Source organism: Mustela lutreola, chromosome 15 (genome assembly GCF_030435805.1).
Source record: "Mustela lutreola isolate mMusLut2 chromosome 15, mMusLut2.pri, whole genome shotgun sequence".
In the NCBI taxonomy this organism is placed as follows: Eukaryota; Metazoa; Chordata; class Mammalia; order Carnivora; family Mustelidae; genus Mustela; species Mustela lutreola.
In genome coordinates this window covers 62,946,316-62,967,747 of record NC_081304.1, presented here as the reverse complement: position 1 = coordinate 62,967,747, position 21,432 = coordinate 62,946,316, and the positions used below count along the sequence as shown (strand labels likewise).

The 21,432-nt window shown below is 41.8% G+C and overlaps 1 protein-coding gene across 1 annotated transcript in view; it reads right to left on the bottom strand.

Annotated features, from left to right (window-relative positions):
- Positions 1-400: 400 nt before the first annotated feature.
- LOC131816166 (conserved oligomeric Golgi complex subunit 2-like) overlaps positions 401-21,432 on the bottom strand; it is a 31,216-nt gene continuing 10,184 nt past the window's right edge. Inside the window, exons 2-7 of the mRNA XM_059148609.1 lie at positions 11,385-11,546; positions 10,174-10,236; positions 7,872-7,952; positions 2,776-2,955; positions 998-1,125; positions 401-443 (exon numbers count right to left, since the gene is read on the bottom strand). Coding sequence (XP_059004592.1) covers positions 401-443; positions 998-1,125; positions 2,776-2,955; positions 7,872-7,952; positions 10,174-10,236; positions 11,385-11,546 — 657 coding nt within the window. The remainder of the gene's footprint in view (positions 444-997; positions 1,126-2,775; positions 2,956-7,871; positions 7,953-10,173; positions 10,237-11,384; positions 11,547-21,432) is intronic.

The window sequence follows — 21,432 nt, the reverse complement described above, 5'->3', positions numbered from 1 at the left end:
TAGAATAGGACAGTTAAAGTGTGTTGGTTGCTGACCCTCGTGATCACGTGGTTTGCCTGGGGGCTGTGCTTGCTGCCCCTGCCCAGCATTACAAAAGAGGACCCTACTGTAGATCGCCAGCCTAGGAAAAGATCCAAACTAAATGCATATCACTTCTGCACTATTATAAAAAGTCAAAAAACCATAAACTGAACCAAGGTGAAGTCAGGGATCTTCTGTACCAGGTGTGTTAGGGAAGGTCAAGCACTCCTGTCTGGCCAGGAACCATAGTGGTATGGGGGAAAGTTCCACAGTAAAAAGTTCTACAGAGGAGAACCACTAGGACTCAAGCACCAACGGTCACAGGTTGCGCCAGGAAGACTGGATGCTCTTCTGTGGGTGATTAGAAGCCATGAGAGACTCAGGAAGGCTGCAGAGCTCTGGGCAGGTGGGACAGCTGAGGGCTGCAATGAAGAGGGACAGGTGGAGCTGGGAGACCAGGTGGGGAGAGCCCGCTACCCTCGAACAAAAGGCGACAAAGGTCTGGACTGGGATGACGGAGATGGTGGAAGGTAATGGGATATTCATGAAACAGAACGGGAAAGCCATGGAAATGAGATAAGAGAGGGAGGGAAAACCGAACATGACTTTAATTGCCATCAGTATAAAACGTGTTGAATTAAAATGAATTGGTATTTCTAGACCGATGATGACATCACAATAATGGAAGGAAACCAATTCTGATTTTGAACCTGGTTAAGGAGAAAGTATAGACAAGAGAAAAGCAGAGGCTCTGGAGTCACACAAATGTCACCGTTGAGATTCGTCCCCACTCTTCATTCCCTTCCCTGTAAACCCAGGCAAGCGACACCTGCCTCACAGCACTGGTAACAAATAGGGAAGAGCACACGTTTCCACGTTCCCGGGTCAGACAGGACAGCCAGGGATCAGCGGCACATGAGGAGGTGACAGGTGGTCACTAAACTGAGCTCAGGTGCATACACAGCATTTATGTCACCTTGAGATGGCTCCTCCTGTGACCTCTCGAAGAAGGCGGCAGTGGTGAGGAACGAACTCCAGGAGCTTATTAGCATACATGATCTTCAGGCCGTCCGGATGAGACTCAACAATCTGCTCTACAATCACCTAGCAGAAGGAAGAGCATTTTATTTTTATTTATTTGTTTGTTTGTTTGTGTTTTTGTTTGTTTTTAAAGCACCTAAAAGATAAGTATGAACTATACACTACAGAGAAAAGAATCGAGTAAACCTTACAAATGCACTTCGTCCTTCCTCCTCCCCACTCAGTATGCTTTCTAAACAGGAGGTAAGTAACAACGGCATGAAAATCTAGGTCCCGGGATTTGGGAATACTGCTCCAATCCTGGGGGACACAGAGGCTGAGGGACAGAGACTGGCCTGAAGCTAAAACCTCATACACACTCATCTGCTTCCCTTCTGAGCTTAAAAGCGAAATACTGTATCTGCAGACAACAGCTCTGTACCATCTTCACCCTGGCCTTATCCTCTACCGTCTCCAGAACAGGGAAAGGGCTGAGATGGAAAGTGATGGAAGAAAACACATCTTATTTTGCTTTAGTATTTTATTTTTTTTTTGGTGAGGCTGAGTTGCTGGAGGTGAATGACAAGCATACAAACTTAAAATACAAACGTGGCCACAGTTCATTTAACGACACGGAAACGTAAAGTACTTCCTTAATTTAGCATATTAGATTCAGTTCAATGAAAAGGGCATAAATTAAATAACTAAAATGTTTTCATTTAGTGACAAAGAATAATGTGATCTTTTTCACCCCCACAGGGAGAGCTATGAACTATAATAGGATACATACAAAGAACTGACAGATCATTTACTTTTAGTAGTCTTAATGAAGCTGAGAAGATTACTGAAATTAATCCTTCAATTTCACTTCTATCACTGGGATACTGTCTCGTTTTAAAACTGGAAGCCTTTCATCCTGAAGTCATGGTGGGTAGCTTTATACTTACCGGACAGAAAGAACACTCGCACTGGCAGGTGACTGGAAGAAAGCCCTCAAACGCTGAGACTGGCTTCATGACTTCTGTCAGCCTGAACTAGATGAAACCGACGCTCTCTAAGTTGGAAGCTGCTGATTGCTGGCGGCCTCACATGGTGCAGCCCATACTCCGGCTGCTCAGAGGCAGGATACACTGACTCCCTGTATTTAACTGTATCCTTATAGGTCAAGAACACTGGGTAACCAAGTTCCGGACTTAAGGTACTACCCCGCTAACTCGCCCTTCAAAGCCCTTTATCTTTGAATATTCCCTCCCTCCCACATTCCTAGCCTGGCAAACTCCCCCATGGTCTTCAAGACTTAGGCCACATAAATTCTGCAAAGACGCCTCCCCTCACAGACTTTCCCTGCGCACAGAGCTGTCTTCCAGCTCCTCCAGTGGGCACGGGCGCCTTGGTGGGGTCACGCTTTTCGGCAACTTCATTAACGTATAACTTATGGAAATGGAAATTGACCTGAAAATGTTCTGATCCGTACCTTCTTCCTAGGCAAGTCCCTCACCCCTACTAAATTAAGATGATCCCTGAGTTATGGCATCACTGGAAGAGACTAGAGCGCATGCCTGATTCCTGCCATGCTGATGGGCACCAAGCGGGACCAACCTTTTCTTACAACCAGAAGAGCAGGAACTAGGAGCATCTTCAAGGAAGAGCCCTGAGCTCTCTCGCACCCAGTCAAGAAACGAAGCCAGATTAGATGCTCTGTGTTTGTGGAATGAGGTGCATGGGGGCACAAACCTCATCCATGTACGGTTTCACCAGTACTTGACCAACTAACGCCTCTGCATCCCGTGTCTTGTCAATTGTAGCGTAAGTCTGGAGGCAGTGCCGTATGATATCCACATTGGAAGTCTGAAGCCCTTCTAGCAGCAGGCCTCCCAGGGCCTGCTGCAGCATGGCCGTAATGTGGGCTATACGCTGCAAGAACAGAGAGACCAGGAAAGAAGGTCCAGGCACCACAGTTTCTAAAAGCTCAAATATATGTGTATAATTTATATACATATGTGTTATATATATAAAGCGAGCCTCTAATTCTACCAGAATATATGTAAGATTAAAATCCCAACATTTCCTAGAGAAAAACAATGAATCTCTTCTCCCCATGATTGCTTTCTTTCTTTCTTTTTTTTTTTTAAAGGTTTTTATTTATTTATTTGTCGAGAGAGAGCACAAGCACACAAGTAGGCACAGGCAGAAAGAGAAGCAGGCTTCCTGCCAAGCAAGGAGCCCAAGGTGGGACTCAATCCCAGGACCCTGGGATCATGACCTAAGCCAGAGGCAGTGGCTTAACTGACTGAGCCACTGAGGCGTCCCCTCCCTATGATTTCTTTGAAAGTAAGTCAGCTTCATCAAAGTGAAGTTCAGATAATTACTGAACGACAAAAAGTTATTTGCCTCTTAAGCTACGGAGTAAATCTGACAAACGTGCATTTAAACCCAGTCAAGGGCTTTGGATAAATGAACTCTGACTACATCATATGATGTGTCAAGTTACATGAAATTCAGAATTAATTTTACTTGCATAGTTTGGAGACTATGCTTGTGTCTTTACACAAAATCTATCTAGTGTGACATAATGGAAGCAGGGTCCCAAGCAGGAGACACTGAAAAAAAAAAAAATTCAAAGCTAGCTTCAAAATCCTGTAGAGTAGCAACTATCAGGGACAATGCTAGGTCAAACCAAAATCATCCAGGAAATTCGCAAACAGCAAATTGAAAATCGAAACCAACACTTGCTGGTCTTACTTTGTCCCGAAGAGGCATGCCTTTGCTCTGAACAGCATGAAACTGTAACTGGTTAAATTCTATGGCAATTCTCTCCAAAATCTGTCTAGTCCAGAGAGGGCTAGTAGAGACAATTAGAGAAATGTAATTCCCAAAGTTAAAACCTGCCACCCCCACCGCCCCCCATGCCTTACAGAGCTCAGGCACATGCACCTGCACGCCATCAATTTTCAGGACAAACTGTCTGTGCAGCAGGCCCCAGGTGCGAGGGGTGAGGAGCGGGGAGGTCATAGAAGCCACCGACGCAGCCTGGCCCGGGCCACAGGGCCCAGGCAAGGGGATGGAGCTATTTTAGGTCAGTGTGGGTACAACTGCATGTTTCCACCACGTTCCTCGGGCTCTCCCATTCGTGCCCTTCTTCTCCCTTCTTCTCCCATTCTCTAACCCCCTCCTCTCTCTTGCCCTGTCCTACCGTTCATACCCGAAGCCCCCTCTTCTTCTCCGCCTGCCTCATTCTCCCTCCCAAGTACCTCCCCAGTACCAACTACTGCTGTCTCCTCAATCAGCTAAAACTGACCGCCTAGCAGCAACCTGGGAAATCGCTCAGAGCAGCGGACTCCAAGTTTACATTTACCCAACGGTAGAAAGAGCAAGCTCGGTGCTCCGGGAGCTGGTGAGAAATCACTCACAGTGCATCTGCCATCAAGTGGACTGGATACACTTCCCTCTTGCCCCCCACATTAGAAAGCGTCAACCCCATTCAAAAGGAAGCCGAACAGTGAAAGAAAAAAAAAAAAAAGACACAACAAAGGCCCCAAAGCCCCTGCTGGGCTCTATGAGGCATCCCACATCTGAGGATGGGCAGTCAGGTAGTGAGGAAACACACTGTAAGGAAACCCAAAATCTCTGGAGACCTGCCACGGTGTGCCCCGTCCCAGAGAATCAGAACTGGTGTGGAGGGAAGGCAAGCGCTTGGCACTAACAGTGCCGAAGCCTAATCCCAACCTCTACTGACTGATCCTATGCGCATTTCCTATTTATCCTTTTCTTGGCATTTCTGGGCCTGGCAGAGCATGATGGATTTACCGTGCGCTGACGCTACTCTGGCTTTCCTGACTCTAGAGCTCAGAGCTGCTCTTCGGGAGAAAAAAGTCCTCCAAGGTAATTCTGAGCAAGAAAGCGCACAATGTCTGTTTATCAAGGACAGTGCTGCAAAGGGACAGGATTGTAGACACAGAGCTCACTGAAGTGTTTCTATCCGAGGAGAACAGCAGCTACAGCAAAGACGGGAAGAACACTGGAGGGCCAGCTCCCCAGGGGCCGAACGTGGACATGGCTGGAGGGGCTGCAGGCGCTGCCAAGGGCCGCAGCGAAGCAGAGCCGCTGGAGACACACGGGCTGCAGAAGGGCCGCATGCAGACTGTCTGCTAAGTGTGGACGAACGGGGCAGAAGCACGAGTGCAACGGGCTAGAGACACAAGCACAGTGGAGGCTGACCACTTAGTTGAATGCCTTGATGTGAAAGGGGGCAGAGACCTAGGACCAAAGAATCGCTTCCTTTGGGATGTGTCCATTCTTAATCTCCATCATGAGACATGTGGAGCATATGGTCTCTCAAGTTCCTTCCAAATTGAAAACCTTAATTCCTAAAATTTAGAAACCTAACTCCACCTGCAAGGGGAGGGACTGTTAGCATCACACAACAGAGCACTCAGGGCACCAGGCGACCTTGACGCAGGCATCCCAGCTGGTATGTGTAGGACCAGCCCCAGCTACTCCCACTGCACCACTGTGAGTCTCACGGTGCTGACAGGACCTAACTACTCATTTTCTGAGTCACTCATCTACCCTGGCTGATTGAAAATTCACACCAGGAAGGGAACAAGACAATCACAGTGTAACAAAGAGAGCCATCATCTTTTTCCTATTTCATAAGTTTTTTCTTTCCTGTTTGTAAATTTCAACTGGATATATCCTATACTGTTTCATAATAATATAATGCTGGTGCAAAATACATCAATGGTAATACTCTGGGCATGTCTAGGAAAAAAAATGAGATGGAGAAAAACCAAGATGAATGGTAGGTATACCTTAAAGATCAACAGGACTTTGCTAGTCCTCAGGGAAGGTGATTCCAAATATACTTTTCCACTGCAAGCATAATGACGTGTTGGAACTGTGGTCTATAACCAAAGGGTTTATAGGAACGTGATATAGATTTCACCATTTCATGCTCTCCACTCTCCTGGAGCTACATTCTAGCCACAAACCTGGATTTTCTTCTTGTTCAGAAATGAATTCTAACTATGCCGTCCACGCCTAATTAGACTGGATGTGAAGTATTAATTTATGTGCTACTTAGTTAAAAAAAAATGCTTACCTGCTTCCTTCTAGTGCAGAGGTTTCTTTAGAACTTTGTGAATTTAAGATTTTTTCAATCTTTTCAACTGATCAAATAACTTGTATAAGCCTCAACACACACATCTATAAAAATAAAAATTAAGCAAACAAAAAACATCACCATCTTTACTCTTAATCATCTTTATTTCCCATGCTAAATGCAGGAAAATATAAGACCAAAAGTTAACTTCAAATATATAGGGCATGCTATATTTTGAATATTTCTATGAAACACAGAATTCTCAAGAATGCCAATCTTAGTTCTAGAATAAGCATACTTCCATATTCTATTGCAAGTTTATAGAGGAAAAAAAAAAACCTAGACTTTGCTTTCTCATATTCTATACTCTTATTTCTTCTTTTCCCCATCCTGAATCTTTCTATGGGCATTTCTTTCCTATTTTTTTAAAAAGATTTGTTTATTTGAGAGAGAGAGAGAGACTGCATGTGCGCGTGCAGGGGAGGGGCAGAGGGAGAGAGAGAATCTCGAGCCGACATCCTGCTGAGCACAATGCGGGGCTCAATCTCATGATCCTGAGATCATGACTTGAGCCAAAATCAAGAGTCAGACGTTTAACCAACTGAGCCACCAGGCGCCCCTCCATTTGTTTTCTTATGGCCCTTTATTCATGTTTTAACTTTGGCTTCCGATCGTACTGGCCCTCTCAGTTTACATGTGCATATACCTATATGCCCAAGCACCAAATCATTAAAGGCCTTTTATACTACAAATATTATCAAAGAGGTTGAGGGACATTATGAAAACTCTCATCCTTAAAGAACAAAAAAATACAAAGTCATCCATTCAATAAATAATAATAATAATGAACACCCCTGGGAGCTCGACATTCATTCCGACAGGGGTGGGGGGCACGAGAAAATAAAGCAAGAAATACACCCTGCTCTCACAAAGCTTACTGTTTTGTCTGGAAGTGCACGACAAGCATTCTTTGGACAAAAGCTGTGAGGAGATCCAGAGGCGAATTAAACAGAAGGTCCCTCAAACAGGCTTCTCCCCACTGAGATTTTAAGAAATATGCTAATAATACACATAGAAAACATTGTACAGAGCAGCAGGCGAGAGTCAGAAGCCCAGACTCCCAATGCCCGCTGTGCCCCTACATCGTTATGACCATGAATGACATCGGGGACACTTGAAACTGGAGATAGCACTAAGGGGCACACTCCCGGGGTGAGCCCTCAGATGTACAGAGCCGTTGCCTGTCTCACACACCTGAAACTAAGCCAACACCGCATGCTAACTACTGGGAATCAAAAAAATTAAAGTGAACACCAGAACATAAAGAACACAGGATCAGAAAATAACAACAAACCTACGGCAGAATCCTGAGTTTGCTTTGGAAAGCCCACTTCTCCCCTAGTCTCTAATATAGGCCTATTTTCTTTACAGGGCCGCTGACAATTTATACAGTCGTTAACTGTCAAGCGCTGCACCGACAACAGTTATCACTGTTTCTTGTTCTGGAAAAAGTAGGTGATCTTGAGATCGTGTTGGTACCTCTGAAATTCTGTCTTCCTATTTCAGGTAGATAACGTGACATAATACATAAAATGCACACGCGTGAGAGCTTTGAAAAAAAGCTAAATTAGAAAAAAAGAAAAAAACCTGAATAGTGCTGACAAGTTCGCGGAGACAAGAGGAGAGGGCTTCAACTGGCATGCAGCATAAGAAATCTACTGGAGGGTACCTTTTTCTTCCTTATGTCCTCTTGTTTACACATTCGTTTATCTACTGCCCGAATTCCTTCACTGACTGGTGACCTGAGACTCTTTAAAAGAATAATAAAGAAAACGTATTACAGACATTGTTTTGTCACATTATCAAGTTCCTACATCTCATTCAATTCCACAGAACTTAATACCTGTGCACCAGTACTATGCAGATATTGACCAAAAAAAAATACCATGATATACCAGACACAGTTACTGTTGAGGGGACTCATGATCTGGGGGCATAATGACATGAAGGCAGGGTCGCATGGCCAGAAGAAGAATGACACATATACAGTGAAAGTTATGGGGATGAGGGGGCTTAGAATGGAGAACAGATAATATGAAGCAAAGTACAGGAGAGTCTGGAAATGCGACGGGGCTCGAATCGGACTCTGAAAGCCATGTGTACACAGCTGCCGAGGTGGGGAGGGGATGGGGAGCAGATGTAAGTGCACACACACTCAGGGGCAGGGTCAGACAGGCACACAGCCATGTGCACTGCAGGCTTCCTTCTGGAGAGAAGCAGAAATAGGAATGGAGGGCCAACTTCACTGAGATGAGGTCTTTAGATTCTGCATATTTTGGAGAAAGAAAGAATGTCAAAGCACTGATGCATGATGATGAAATGTGGGTATGGAAATACCAGGAATCAAGAATGAAGAACAGAAGACCAGAAAAAGGCAGAGCACAGAGGTAGAGAAACATGTCCAGAAGCTAATGAATAAAGAGATAATTAGGAATTAGGGCCAAAACAAAGGTTAACAGAAACAACTAGAATGAAGTAGGCATATCACAAAAATTCCACAGGAAGGTGAATTAATTCACTCCATCAACATTATGAAACACCTCCTGGACGTCAGTATTGTGGCAGCCCACAGGGATGCAATGAAGATAGATATAGTCGTATCCCTCAGTGGTCTTAGAATCTCACAGAACAGCTTCAGAGTTGGGACCAGAAAGGCAGGTCAGGCCTGTGGCTGAGCAGGACCAAAGTGGCCATAAAGACAGGCCATGGAAAAGGGAGGGGATACGGTGATGGCAGGGGGTGAGGCGGGACGGGAGCCTGTGTGAGTAGAGCAAATCTGCCTCCAGGGAGGGGGTTCGAGAGAAGAGTGGGAGGCCAAAGGAAGGCTAGGCTTGGGAAACAACACCACTATGAGGCCCCGGGAGGAAGAGGCACACCAAGGAGACAGTGGGAGAGCCCCACAGCGGCTGGTGTGGAATCCAACAGCGGACCATGAAAATCCCTTCCATTCCAAAGAAAAGTACCTTTAACAAGATTTTGTAAAATTCAAATGAGACATAAACCATGGAAAGTATTGGCTACCTCAAGGCACAACTCAAGATTTTTACCTGTTTCACGAACTCTTTCCTGCCTGCCCCTCCCCTAGGCTTCTCAGCACTGATATTTCCATTACTCCGCATTTTTCTTGGTTCTAACCATGTACTGTGTCTTCCCTTAAATTATGTTCTCCTTATATTCTCTCTAGGATGCAGGGACTGTCTTAGGGGAGGGATGCACGAGGCCACTCAAGCTAGAGGAGACACACAAGGAAGGATGGTGCCGTTTATGACAAGTTTACGACAGGGCATCAGAACGGACAGAGGCCAGAAGTCAGGGCACCAGACACAGACGGGGGGGGGCGGAGGGGGGGAGACAGGGCAGCACAGTTTTCTGTTAGAAGTGATGCCACAACTGCCCCTCCACTGTTCACCCAGGTGGAGTTCCTATTCCCAATGGCTTAGAGGTGGGGAGTCCCATTCCCACAACAGAGATTTTTCTGAGGGAACATGCAAATGTAACATTTATTAAGTATTATATTTTATTTATATTATCCTTCAGTTCCATTAGGGATTACACAGTTTTTGTAGATCAGCCCAGGAACCTAACCACATGTAGATTACGTGGGGTGGGGAGGATATTTACAAGATTACAAACTGTTAAAATACAAGTCATTCGTAAGTTAGAAACCACTTACATATGACCAAAGTGGCATTAATAAGTTGAATTTGGAAATATGCTTCCTCTCCCCTGACATTTTAAGGTTGACTACTCTGAGAATATGTCTTCTTCAAATCGAACATGTTTTTTTAGGTTTTTAGCATATGCAAAACCAAAATCATTTACAAATCTTCTGAAGGTGAATATTATAATCATGAACCGTTAAAATACAACCACCAGTACCACCAAACTAACAGATGAAAAGAGTTCTTAGAGAAAAGCTGACGAGGACAACAGGCGTCACAGCAGACTGTTTTCATTAATTGGGGACTTACCAGAACTTCTCGTAACTGTCCCAAAGGCACAGAAAGTTCATTGAGGGCTTTGTTCATGCCAACCTAAAGGCAAAACCTGGTTGGCACAAACACATCACAATAAGAAGTAATAGTGACGTATCTATTTAACGATCAAAGCAGTACCAGATTTAAGTTATTTTTTTGGCACAACCGTATTTTGCTACATAACTAGCTAAACAACAGAAGTGTTATTTGGCCATTAATGTTCATAGAATATGAAAAAAATCTGTTGAAATACATGGAACTATAAAAATAAGGGAAGTCATGAAAAACGAAAGTTTCCTTAAGAACAATTTGCCTTTAGATGACATTTTAAATGAATGTGAAAAATTTTCACAGAAGGTGAACAGTTCTCTGTCTGTAATTGATGATACTCAGCCAGCTGATGTGAAAGTCTGACGGGCGATGTCTCTCTTAAACATTATTATAAGCCTTGAGAAAAATAGAAATTAAACAGAAGTAAAATTTTCTAGGTTTTTAATCCTATTGGGATATTTATCTTAGTGGTATATTTCCCAAAAGCAAATGTGCATCATTAATTTTAATGCTTCTTGAAATTCCCACGGAGCTGCAACTTTCTGTGCTTCTCTGGACAAACAGATTTAAAACAAAATGAAGCATCAACAAGGAGACTTTTCTGCCAAGTAACAAAATTCAACATTTCTAAATGGCTTTTACAAACAATTGATAAGCTCACTGCAAATCATTCTTATATTTTTATAAAACCAAATTTTTAAATATCAATATTGGCCAATGTTCCCTCAACCTAGCTCTGGCTAACAGATATACCTGGGAGTAAATTAAACATTGTAAGAGTGGTGGACATTTGCTCCTACAAATTAGTCTAAATCAAGGAAGACTTCAGGGTAATCACTTAGCAACTAATAAAACAACCCCTTGGGTATTATTATCCTTTACTTTTCACTGTTGACTAATGAATTTGAAACATAATCAAACTAGAGCAACCTTAAATGAATAAAAACTAAAACAAAAAAATGTATTCCAAAAAGTTTAGTTCTTTTATTAATGAAATTGGTAATTTCTTCAAGTTTCTGGTGGGGTTGGTGGGGTAACCAACTGAAGACTCTGCCCAGACATCTAAAAACTCTGCCCTTTTAATAAATATGAAGGAGAGAGAAAGTGTGTGTGTGTGTGTGTGTGTATGTAGGACTTGTGAATTTCAGGTTTACCAAGTTTGTGGAAAGGTTGACAAAATCTGCATAATCCTTGTTGATGAGCTCGACCATGGCTATTTTAAGAAGTTTATAGTAGAGTTCCAGATATCCTCTTAGTTCCTCCAGCTGGACACGCTTCCTACAGTCAGACACAAAGTGATCGACGTCGAAATCTTCCTGAAAATCAAACCAGAAAGAAAAAAATGATTGCACTGATACCACATTTTACATAGAAAAATAAGATCAGAGAAAGAATAAGAGGCCGTATTACTGCAGGGGAACACACACAGGACATCAGGGGGTCTGCTCACTTCCTAAGATTATGGGAAAGGGGACCCCTCACCAAGACCATTCTCTCCTGTTGCCTAACTCTACAGGCATTTTATTTCTTTTAATTATACATTTCAAAGAGGCTCTTCTCAAAATAGAAATAGCTTTCTCTTCTTAATTTTAAAAGTAACAAATGTTCACTGTCAAACTTTCAACCAACCAAGAAATACTTATGTAAGAGAGAAAAAAAAATCACCCACTCTCGAATGCTCTGCAGTTAAGCATTGTTAATGTTTATTTTTTTTCGCTATTTAACACAGCGATTCACATCCTTCCAGACTTTGTTTTGGTCTTTCTCTTTACTTATTTTTTTTTAAGATTTTATTTATTTGAGAGAGAGAGAGACGGAGAGAACAAGTGGGAGGAGGGGCAGAGGGAGAAGCCGGCTCTCTGCTGAGCTGGGAGCCTGATGCCAGGGTTCATTCCAAGACCGTGAAATCAAGATCTCAACCAAAGGCAGACGCTTAACTGACTGAGCCACCCAGGTGCCATAGTCTTTCTCTTTAAAATATAAATTACTTTTGGGGTGCCTGGCTGGTTCAGTGGGTTAAGGCCTCTGTCATTAGCTCAGGTCATGATCCCAGGGTTATGGGTTGAAGCCCACATTGGGCTTTCTGCTCAGCAGGGAGCCTGCTTCCCTGTCTCTCTCTCTGCCTGCCTCTCTGCCTACTTGTGATCTCTGTCTAATAAATAAATAATTTTTAAAAAAATAAAATATCAATTACTTTTTAAAGAAACTGACATATAATGGACACATGCTAGTTTCAGGCGTACAACATAAAAATTCCATATTTTTATCTGTTGTGAAATGATCACCCTAAGACTAGTTAACATCCATCACCAAACATACACATTTTTTTCTTGTGCTAAGAACTCCTAAGCTTTAGCAACTTTAAATATATAATAATATACGGCACCTGGGTAGGTCAGTGAGTTAAGGCCTCTGCCTTCAGCTCAGGTCATGATTCCAGAGTCCTTGGATCGAGCCCCACATCAGGCTCTTGAAAGACCCGCGATTCCCCTTACCCAAGAATTCAACACTGCCACAGGATGCAAACAGCAAGAGGTTCTTTATTGTAACGCGGGCGCCTGCGGGTGGTCAGCAGCTCCTACTAGCTGAGCACACCAGGCTGGGGTGGTGCAGGATTTTTATAGACAGGTACATACAAGTCCCGGATGGGACAGGGCCAATTGGCTGAGAATTTGAACATTTGAAAAAGGGCATACTTGGTGGTAGTGGATTGGCTTTGGAAGACCCCCTGCGTGCGAAGAAAAAGGCGGGAAGGGGAAAAAAAGAGGGGAAGTTAGACCTTATTACTCAGCAGAAAGACATCCTGTCTATGTGACTATGCAGCCCCCTGCCTACGTAACTAACATGACTATGCAGCCCCCTGCCTACGTGACTAACGTGACTATGCGGCCCCCTGCCTATGTGGTCAGGTATTAGGCCATATTTTATGAGAAGGCTATTTGCAGGGAATGCCATATCTTGCTAAGAAACAGTTATTATGAAACTACCAGCTATCATTGTATTGGGGGAGCCAAGCGGTTACAGAAAGGCAAAAGAGCAGTTAATTAATTATATATCCTAAAAGCCAAGCAGTTACAGAAAAGCAAAAGAGCGGTTAATTCATTGACACTTTGGGGAAAGGGTCTTTCACTCTCTCCTCAGCAGGGAGCCTGTTTCCTCCTCTCTCTCTGCCTGCCTCTCTTCCTACTTGTGATCTCTGTCAAATAAATAAATAAAATCTTAATATATATATATATATATATATATATATATATATATATATATAATATGCAGCCATCAAAAGAAATGAAATCTTGCCATGTGCAATGACATGGATGGAACTAGAGGGTATGCTGAGTGAAATAATCAGAGAAAGACAATTATCATACAATCTCCCTGATATGAGGAATTTGAGAGGCAAAGTGGGGGGTGTGGGGGGAGGGAAGGAAAAATGAAACAAGATTGGATTCGGAGGGGGGCACCTGGGTGGCTCAGTGGGTTAAAGCCTCTGCCTTCGGCTCAGGTCATGATCACAGGGCCCTGGAATTGAGCCCCACATCGGGCTCTCTGCTCAACAGGGATCCTGCTTCCTCCTCTCTCTCTGCCTGCCTCTCTGCCTACTTGTGATTTCTGTCTGTCCAATAAATAAATAAAATCTTTAAAAAAAAAAAGATTGGATTGGGAGGGAGACAAACCATAAGAGACTCTTAATCTCACAAAACAAACTGAGGGTTGCTGGGGGGAGGGGGGGAGGGAGAGGTTGGTGGGGTTGTGGACATTGGGGAAGGTATGTACTACAGTGAGTGCTGGGAAGTGTGTAAGCCTGACAATTCACAGACCTGTAACCTTGGGGCTAATAATACATATTTCTAATAAAAAATAATAAAATTAATATACAATAATACACAGTATTATTTACTACAGTCACTATGATGTACATTACATCCCCAAGGCTTATCTTATTAACTGGAAGTCTATACCACTGGACCCCTTCATCTATTTCCTCCACAACCTCGCCTCTGGCAACCACCAATCTGTTCTCTATGACTTCATTTTGTTTTGTTTTTTAGATTCCACATGTGAGGGAGATCATACAGTATTTCTCTTTCTCTGTCTGACTTATTTCACTCAGCACAATATCCTCAAGGTCCATCCATGTTGTTGCAAATGGCAAGACTTCCTTCTTTTTATGGTTGAGCAATATTCCATCGTATACACACACATTTTCTTTATCCATTCATCCCGTTGATGGACACTTTAGTTATTTCCAAGTCTTGGTTGTTGTAAATACTGTGATACTCACTACCATGAGTGTGAGTCTTGCTGGCCGCTAGAGCCAGGTGATCTAGAGGTATACCCTGGGTAGCAACTGCAAACCTCAGGGCATCATACGAGCATTCAAGCTCCTTTCCAGGAGATACCAGAAAGCAGAAGCGAGGTAGAGGGACAGCGCAAAGATGGTACCCATCAGCTCCATCTTTGGAGAATACCTTACTAGGCTCCCAGATCCATGTTAAATTAGATGCCTGCCCCTCAGGGCTTTAAGATAAGCAAATGAGCCCCTTTCACAGAAATCTGAACCCATTTCAGTCTGCTGCTTCTGTGCTGAGTTCCAGGGTGGGTCAGTCTACTCGCGCGACTGCTTTAAGAACTGTTTCTCAGTTTGCTATAGCCTTGTGGGTCTCATGGGTGCAAGCTCTGATGGCTTTCAAAGATGGATGTTTTGGTGTCTTGTCTCTTAGATGTACGTCTTGGAAGTTGGGGTGCCAGAAGTGGGGCTCAAACCCTTTGCTCCTCAGGGAGAAGCCTGGGGTTTTGAGTACCCTCCCAATCCCAGGTCGCTGTACCAGGGGTGGGGTTTATGGCAAGACTGATTCTTACTTCAACATAGGTTTTTTTCCTTACTCACCTAATGTGTAGAAGTCACTCAGCTAGTTGTAGGGTTTTTTCCATCTTGAATGGAAACCCCAGACCTTCTCTATGTATGTGTGTACACACACACACAAATATTCATGCTCTTCTAAACTATTTCCCATCTAGGGGCACCTGGATGGCTCAGTGGGTTAAGCCTCTGCCTTCAGCTCAGGTCATATCTCAGGGTCCTGAGATCAAGCCTCACATCAGGCTCTCTGCTCAGCTGGGAGCCTACTTTCCCCCCTCTCTCTGCCTGTCTCTCTGCCTCCTTGTGACCTCTCTCTCTCTGTGTCAAATAAATAAATAAAATCTTAAAAAAAGAATAAAAAAATAAAAAATAAAAACCCATTCTATTAAAAAAAATTTCCCATCTAAAAATATAACTTGAATGTCTTTACATAAACACATACATTTCTATTAATATTTTATGTGCATGCTGAGTGTCCTATTGAACAGATGTTCCAAATCTTTCATAACCTATTTCCAAGTATTGGTCTCACAGGATTAGCTATCCTGTGTTTCCCCTTTACAATACTGTGATACCCCGGTAGGCTTATATGCTTAGAGGCAATAAATTACTATCTAATTCCCCTGTGACTCTGCTACTCCATGACCTGTTTAGTCAGCAAGAATCAAATGTGATGATTCCCAAACTAGTTAAGGACACCTACACTTACTTTTCATTAAACACTATGTAAACCAACAAAATATGACTGCAAAAAAAAAAAATCACTGTTCTTTTGAAAACTAACACAGCTACTTTGGAAAGATTTGATACAAAGAAATCAATAAGAAAATTTTTGCTAAGTTAGGTATGGGTGAGATGACCAAGTACCAGGCAGGGAGGGAGTGATCACAGGATTCTCACTCAATTCAGTTAAAGAAACTGAAACTGAATGCAAAAAAAGACAACATAGAAAGCTTTTTTTAAAGATTCTTTCTATTTATTTGAGACACAGACAGACAGTATGAGCAGGGAAAGGGGAAATGGGAGGAGATTCCCTGCTGAACAGGAAGTCCAATGCGGGACTCCATCCCAGGTCCCCGAGGTCATCACCTGAACCGAAGGTAGATGCCTAACCTATTGAGCGACCCAAGTGCTGTGATAACTCAGAAATCTAATCTGCAGGCCAGTTTCCAGAGAAAAGACCTGGCACTGTTTCAATGGAGAATAAATGTACATATATTTTTTCCAATTAAATGCTAATAACTGTATGTACCATTCCCTAAGAGTACTTGTTTAAACTGACTTTTTTAGTTAATCAACCAAAGACTGACCCTGCTAGTGTCAGAGAGAAGGACTTCATACCAAACCGTAATTTCACAGTCATCTACAAAGAGCCACCTTCTGGTGACCAAATTAGCCTGGACCTTTCTCTCCTGAGACCATTTCAGACCTTACATCATAGTTATGTAGTACATCACGGGAGGGGGTCTTGGTTCATAATCCTGGCCATCCTACTCACCAACTGTATACCTTTAGGTCGATCACTTTCCCTGCCTCAGTTACACATTGTTGAAGTTCTTGAACTTTATGATGGCATTCTAAATTGTATAACTGGGGTGCCTATGTGGTTAAGCATCTGCCTTTGGCTCAGGTCATGATCCCAGTCTCTTGGGTTTGAGTTCCACATCAGGCGCTCTGCTGAGCAAGGAGCCTGCTTCTCCCTCTGTCCCTTCCTCCTGCCGCACTCTCTCACTCTCAAATAAAATCGTAAATAAATAAATAAATAAATGAATCATATAACTTAGTCTCAGTGAACAAATGCTATTAGGTAATATTAGTACTCAACTTACCATTTATGCATTTGTTCTCAGATAAACAAAAGTTGCATAACACATGACTAAATAACTCAGAACATCTGTGAATACTGGGTTAGGCAGCGTTTGCTGTGAAAAGCAAACCCAAACTCACAGTGCCATAATAGAGACCCATTTCACTTAACCCAGAATGGTTTTACTACTTTAGGAATGGTTTTACTTTATAGTGTAAATTTCCCAAGTATTCAAAAGAAAGTATTTACAACCCATACATTTATGGTCAACTGATTTTTCACAAGGATGCCAAGACCATTTAATGGGGGGAAAAACAGTCTTTTCGAGTGCCTACTACTGGGACAAGTGAATATCTACATGCAAAAGAATGAACTTGGAACAGCAACATTACACATACACAAAAATATAACTCAAAATGGATCAAAGATTTAAATGTAAGAGTAAAAACTGTAACACTCAGAGAAAACAGGTGAAAATCTGTATGACTTTGGATCGGGAAAAGCTTTCTTAGACATGATACACAAAGCAATAAGAAATATTAGATAAGCTGAACTTGATCAAAATAAAAACTTTCGTGTGTCAAAGGACACTACGGAGAATGTGAAAAGAAAACCCACAGAATGGGAGAGAGTATCTGCAAATCATTTGTCTGACAAGGACCTAATAACCAGAATATGCAAATATACTCTTAGAACTCAACAACAAAAAGACAAATAACCTAATTTAAAAACAAGCCAAAGACTTTTGAATAGACATTTCTCCAAAGATGATACACAGACGGTCAAGAGCACATATCGGGATGTTCGACATCCTTAGTCATTGGGGAAATGCGAATCAAAAGCACATGCAGATGCCACGTCACACCCACTAGAACAACTATGGTAAAATAAGAAAAAGAAAAAGAGGAAAAAAAAGAAGAAGAAAAGTGCTGGCAAGAAGGCGGAGAAGCTGGAACCCTCCTGTATTGTCGGTGAGAATGTAAAACAGTGTGGCTAAGGCAGCAAACAGCTCGGTAGCTCCTCAAGAAGTTACACATGTACAATTACACAGCAGTTCTACGTCTAGGGGTATGACACCGACAGAACTGACAACAGATGTTTCTGCCACAACCTGTACATGAATGTGCACAACAGCGCTGCTCGTAACAGCCAAAAGAGTATATACCCAACGTCCATCAACTGATGAATGGATACATAAAATGTGGAAGAGCCTCTTACACAACCATAAAAAGGAATAAACTGTTACATGCCACAACACGAGTGAAGTCTGAAAACATTCTACTCTCAGGTTAAAGGAAGCCAGACACAAAAGGTCATGTGTTATACAATTCCACTGATATGAGATGTTCCAGAAAAGTCAAATCCATAAAAACAGAAAGTAGATTCATGATTGCCAGGGAATAAGGGGAGGGGAGAATTGGAACTAAGAGGTTTATTTTTTGGGTGATGGAAGCATTCTGGAATTAGACAGAAGTGACGTATGTACCATATACACAGTGAATATACTAAAAACCAGAGAAGAGTACACTTTAAAATGGCAACTATTATGCTTTGTGAATTATATTTTGATGAAAAATGAAACAACTTAAATATCAACAAGTTAAATGCTAGGATACATTAAAAAAAAATCCAAAGTAACACTAATCACAGGAACAATGGCATAGCTACATGAATTTCAGACAAAGCAGATTTCAGAGAAGGAAAATTATCAGGCATAAAGAGCAGCATTACATAATGATAAAGAAATTGACTGACCAAGAAGACACAATTATCCTTAACGTATGTGTGCCTGATCAACACAGGTGAGACACAACCTAACAGAACTGCAGGGAGAAATAAACAATTCCATTATCACAGCTGGTGACTTCAACACTTCTCCATCATTAATGGACCGATCCAGCAGCAGGGCAACAAGGATCTGACAAATGCGGACATTCAGTCCAGACATGGCACACTTAACACCACCATCAATTACTGTACAACAGATGTACACAGACAATTTCGCCCAGTAATAGTGCAACACACATTCTTCTTAAGCTCACATGGAACACTCATCAAGACAGAATAATTCTGGGCCACAAAACACAACAAATTTTTAAAAATAAAAATTATACCAAGTATGTTCTCAGACTGCAATGGAATTAAAATCAGTAACAGAAGATAGCTGAAGAAGTCCAAAATACATGGAGATTAAATGACACACTTCTAAATGACAGGAGACCAGTCTCAACAAAATACAATGTAGCAAAATGTGTGGAATGCTGCTTAAAGGGAAAATACAGTACTGAATGCAAATATTAGAAAAAAAAAAGATTAAAGTTAATAATCTTAGCTTCCATTTTAGGCAACAACAACAAAATCAAATCTAAAGTAAGGAGGGGCTCCTGGGTGGTTCAGTTGGTTAATCATCTGCCTTTGGCTCAGTACATGGTCCTAGGGTCCTGGGACAGCGCCCTGCATCAGAGCTTCCTGCTCAGGGAGGCTGCTTCTCTGACTCCCATTCCTCCTGCCTGTATTCCCTCTCTCACTGACTCTCTCTGTGTCAAATAGAATCATTAAAAAAAAAAAAACCCTAAAGGAAGTAGAAAAAAATAAAAATTAGAGCAGAAATTAATGTAATTAAAACCAGGAATTTTTTTTTTAATCAATAAACCCCAAGTCTGTTTCTTTGAAAACATCAATAAAACAGATACACCCTTAGCCAGGCAAACAAAGAAAAAAAGGTAGAAGACATAAATTACTAATATCAGATGAAAGAAGGGAGGGCTACTGCTAACAATCCCAATCACTGTAAATTCAACCAAACATTTATGGAATACTACACAATTCTCTAAAATCTCTTCCAGAAAGTAAAACTAGAAGGAATACTTCCTAAATCATTCTAGGAGATCATTATTACCCTGACACCAAAACCAATACTACAAGAAAAGAAACTACAAACTAGTATCTCTCATGAACACAGACACAAAAATCTTCAACAAAAATTAGCAAATAAAAGCAAACACTATATTTAAAAATTATACACCAGGTTCATGTAGGATTTATTCTAGGTATGCAACATTAGAAGATGTTCAACATTAGAAAATCAATGTGATCCATCATATCAACAGAAAAAAAATCACATGATCATATCAATGAAGGGAGGAAAAAAACATTTAACAAAATCCACACCTCTTCATTATTAACCCTCAGGAAACTAGGAATAGGAGGACTTCTTCAACTTGATAAAGAATGTCTCCAAAAATCCACAGCTAAAATGATATTAATACTGAGAAAATAGAAGACAGGGAATCAATGCAAGGATGTCCCTCCTACTACTACTATTCAATACTATACTGGAAGGCCAAACTAATGAAATAAGGTAAGAAAAGGAAACAAAAGGTATACAACCTGGGAAAGAATAAAACTTTGTTCACAGATGACATGACTGTCTACAGAAAATACAAAGACTTCACACCCCACACCCTCCTGAAACTAGTCAAGTGATTATAGCAAGTCTGCACAATACACAGTTAAAATACAGAAGTCAATTGCTTTCCAATGATGTATCAGACAAGGGCCAGTATTCAAAATTTATAAAGAATTTATCAAACTCAACATCCAAAAAGCAAAAAAAAAAAAAAAAAATCCAGTCAAGAAATGGACAGAAGACTTGAACAGACCAAAGAAGACATCCAAATGGCCAACAGACACATGAAAAAGGGCTCCACATCACTCAGCATCAGGGAAATACAAATCAAAACCACAATGAGACATCACCTTACATCAGTCAAAATGGCTAAAATTAACAAGTCAGGAAACAACAGATGTTGGCGAGGATGTGGAGAAAGGGGAATCCTCCTACACTGTTGGTGGGAATGCAACTCTGGAAAACAGTATGGAGGCTCCTCAAAAAGTTAAAAATGTAACAACCCAACGACTTAGCAATTGCTCTATTAGATGTTTATCCAAAGTACACAAAGTGATTTGAAGGGGCAAAAGCACCCCGATGTTTATAGTCAAACTATTGAAAGAGCCCAGATGTCCATCAACAGATGAATGGATAAAGAAGATGTGGTATACATACACACACACACACACACACACACACACACACACTACTCAGCCATCAAAAAGAACAAAATCTTGCCATTTGCAAGGACATGGATGGAACTAGAGGAAGACAAATACCATATAGTTTCAGTCACATGTGGAACTTAAGAAACAACAGGAGAAGGGAAGGAAAAATAGAAACAGACAGGGAGGTAAATCACAAGAGACTTAACTACAGGAAACAAACTGAGGGTTACTGGAGAGGGGAAAGTTGGGGTAACTGGGTGAGGGGTATTAAGGAGGGCACTTGTTGGGATGAGCTCTGGGTGTTGTATGCAACCAATGAATCACGAAATTCTAACCATGAAACTAAAAGTACACTATATGTTAACGAGATTGAATTTTAATTAAAAAATTTAAACAGTCAATTGCTTTCGTATATACCAGCAATGTACAAGTGGAATTTGAAGTTAAAAACACAAGACCATTTACATTAGCATAC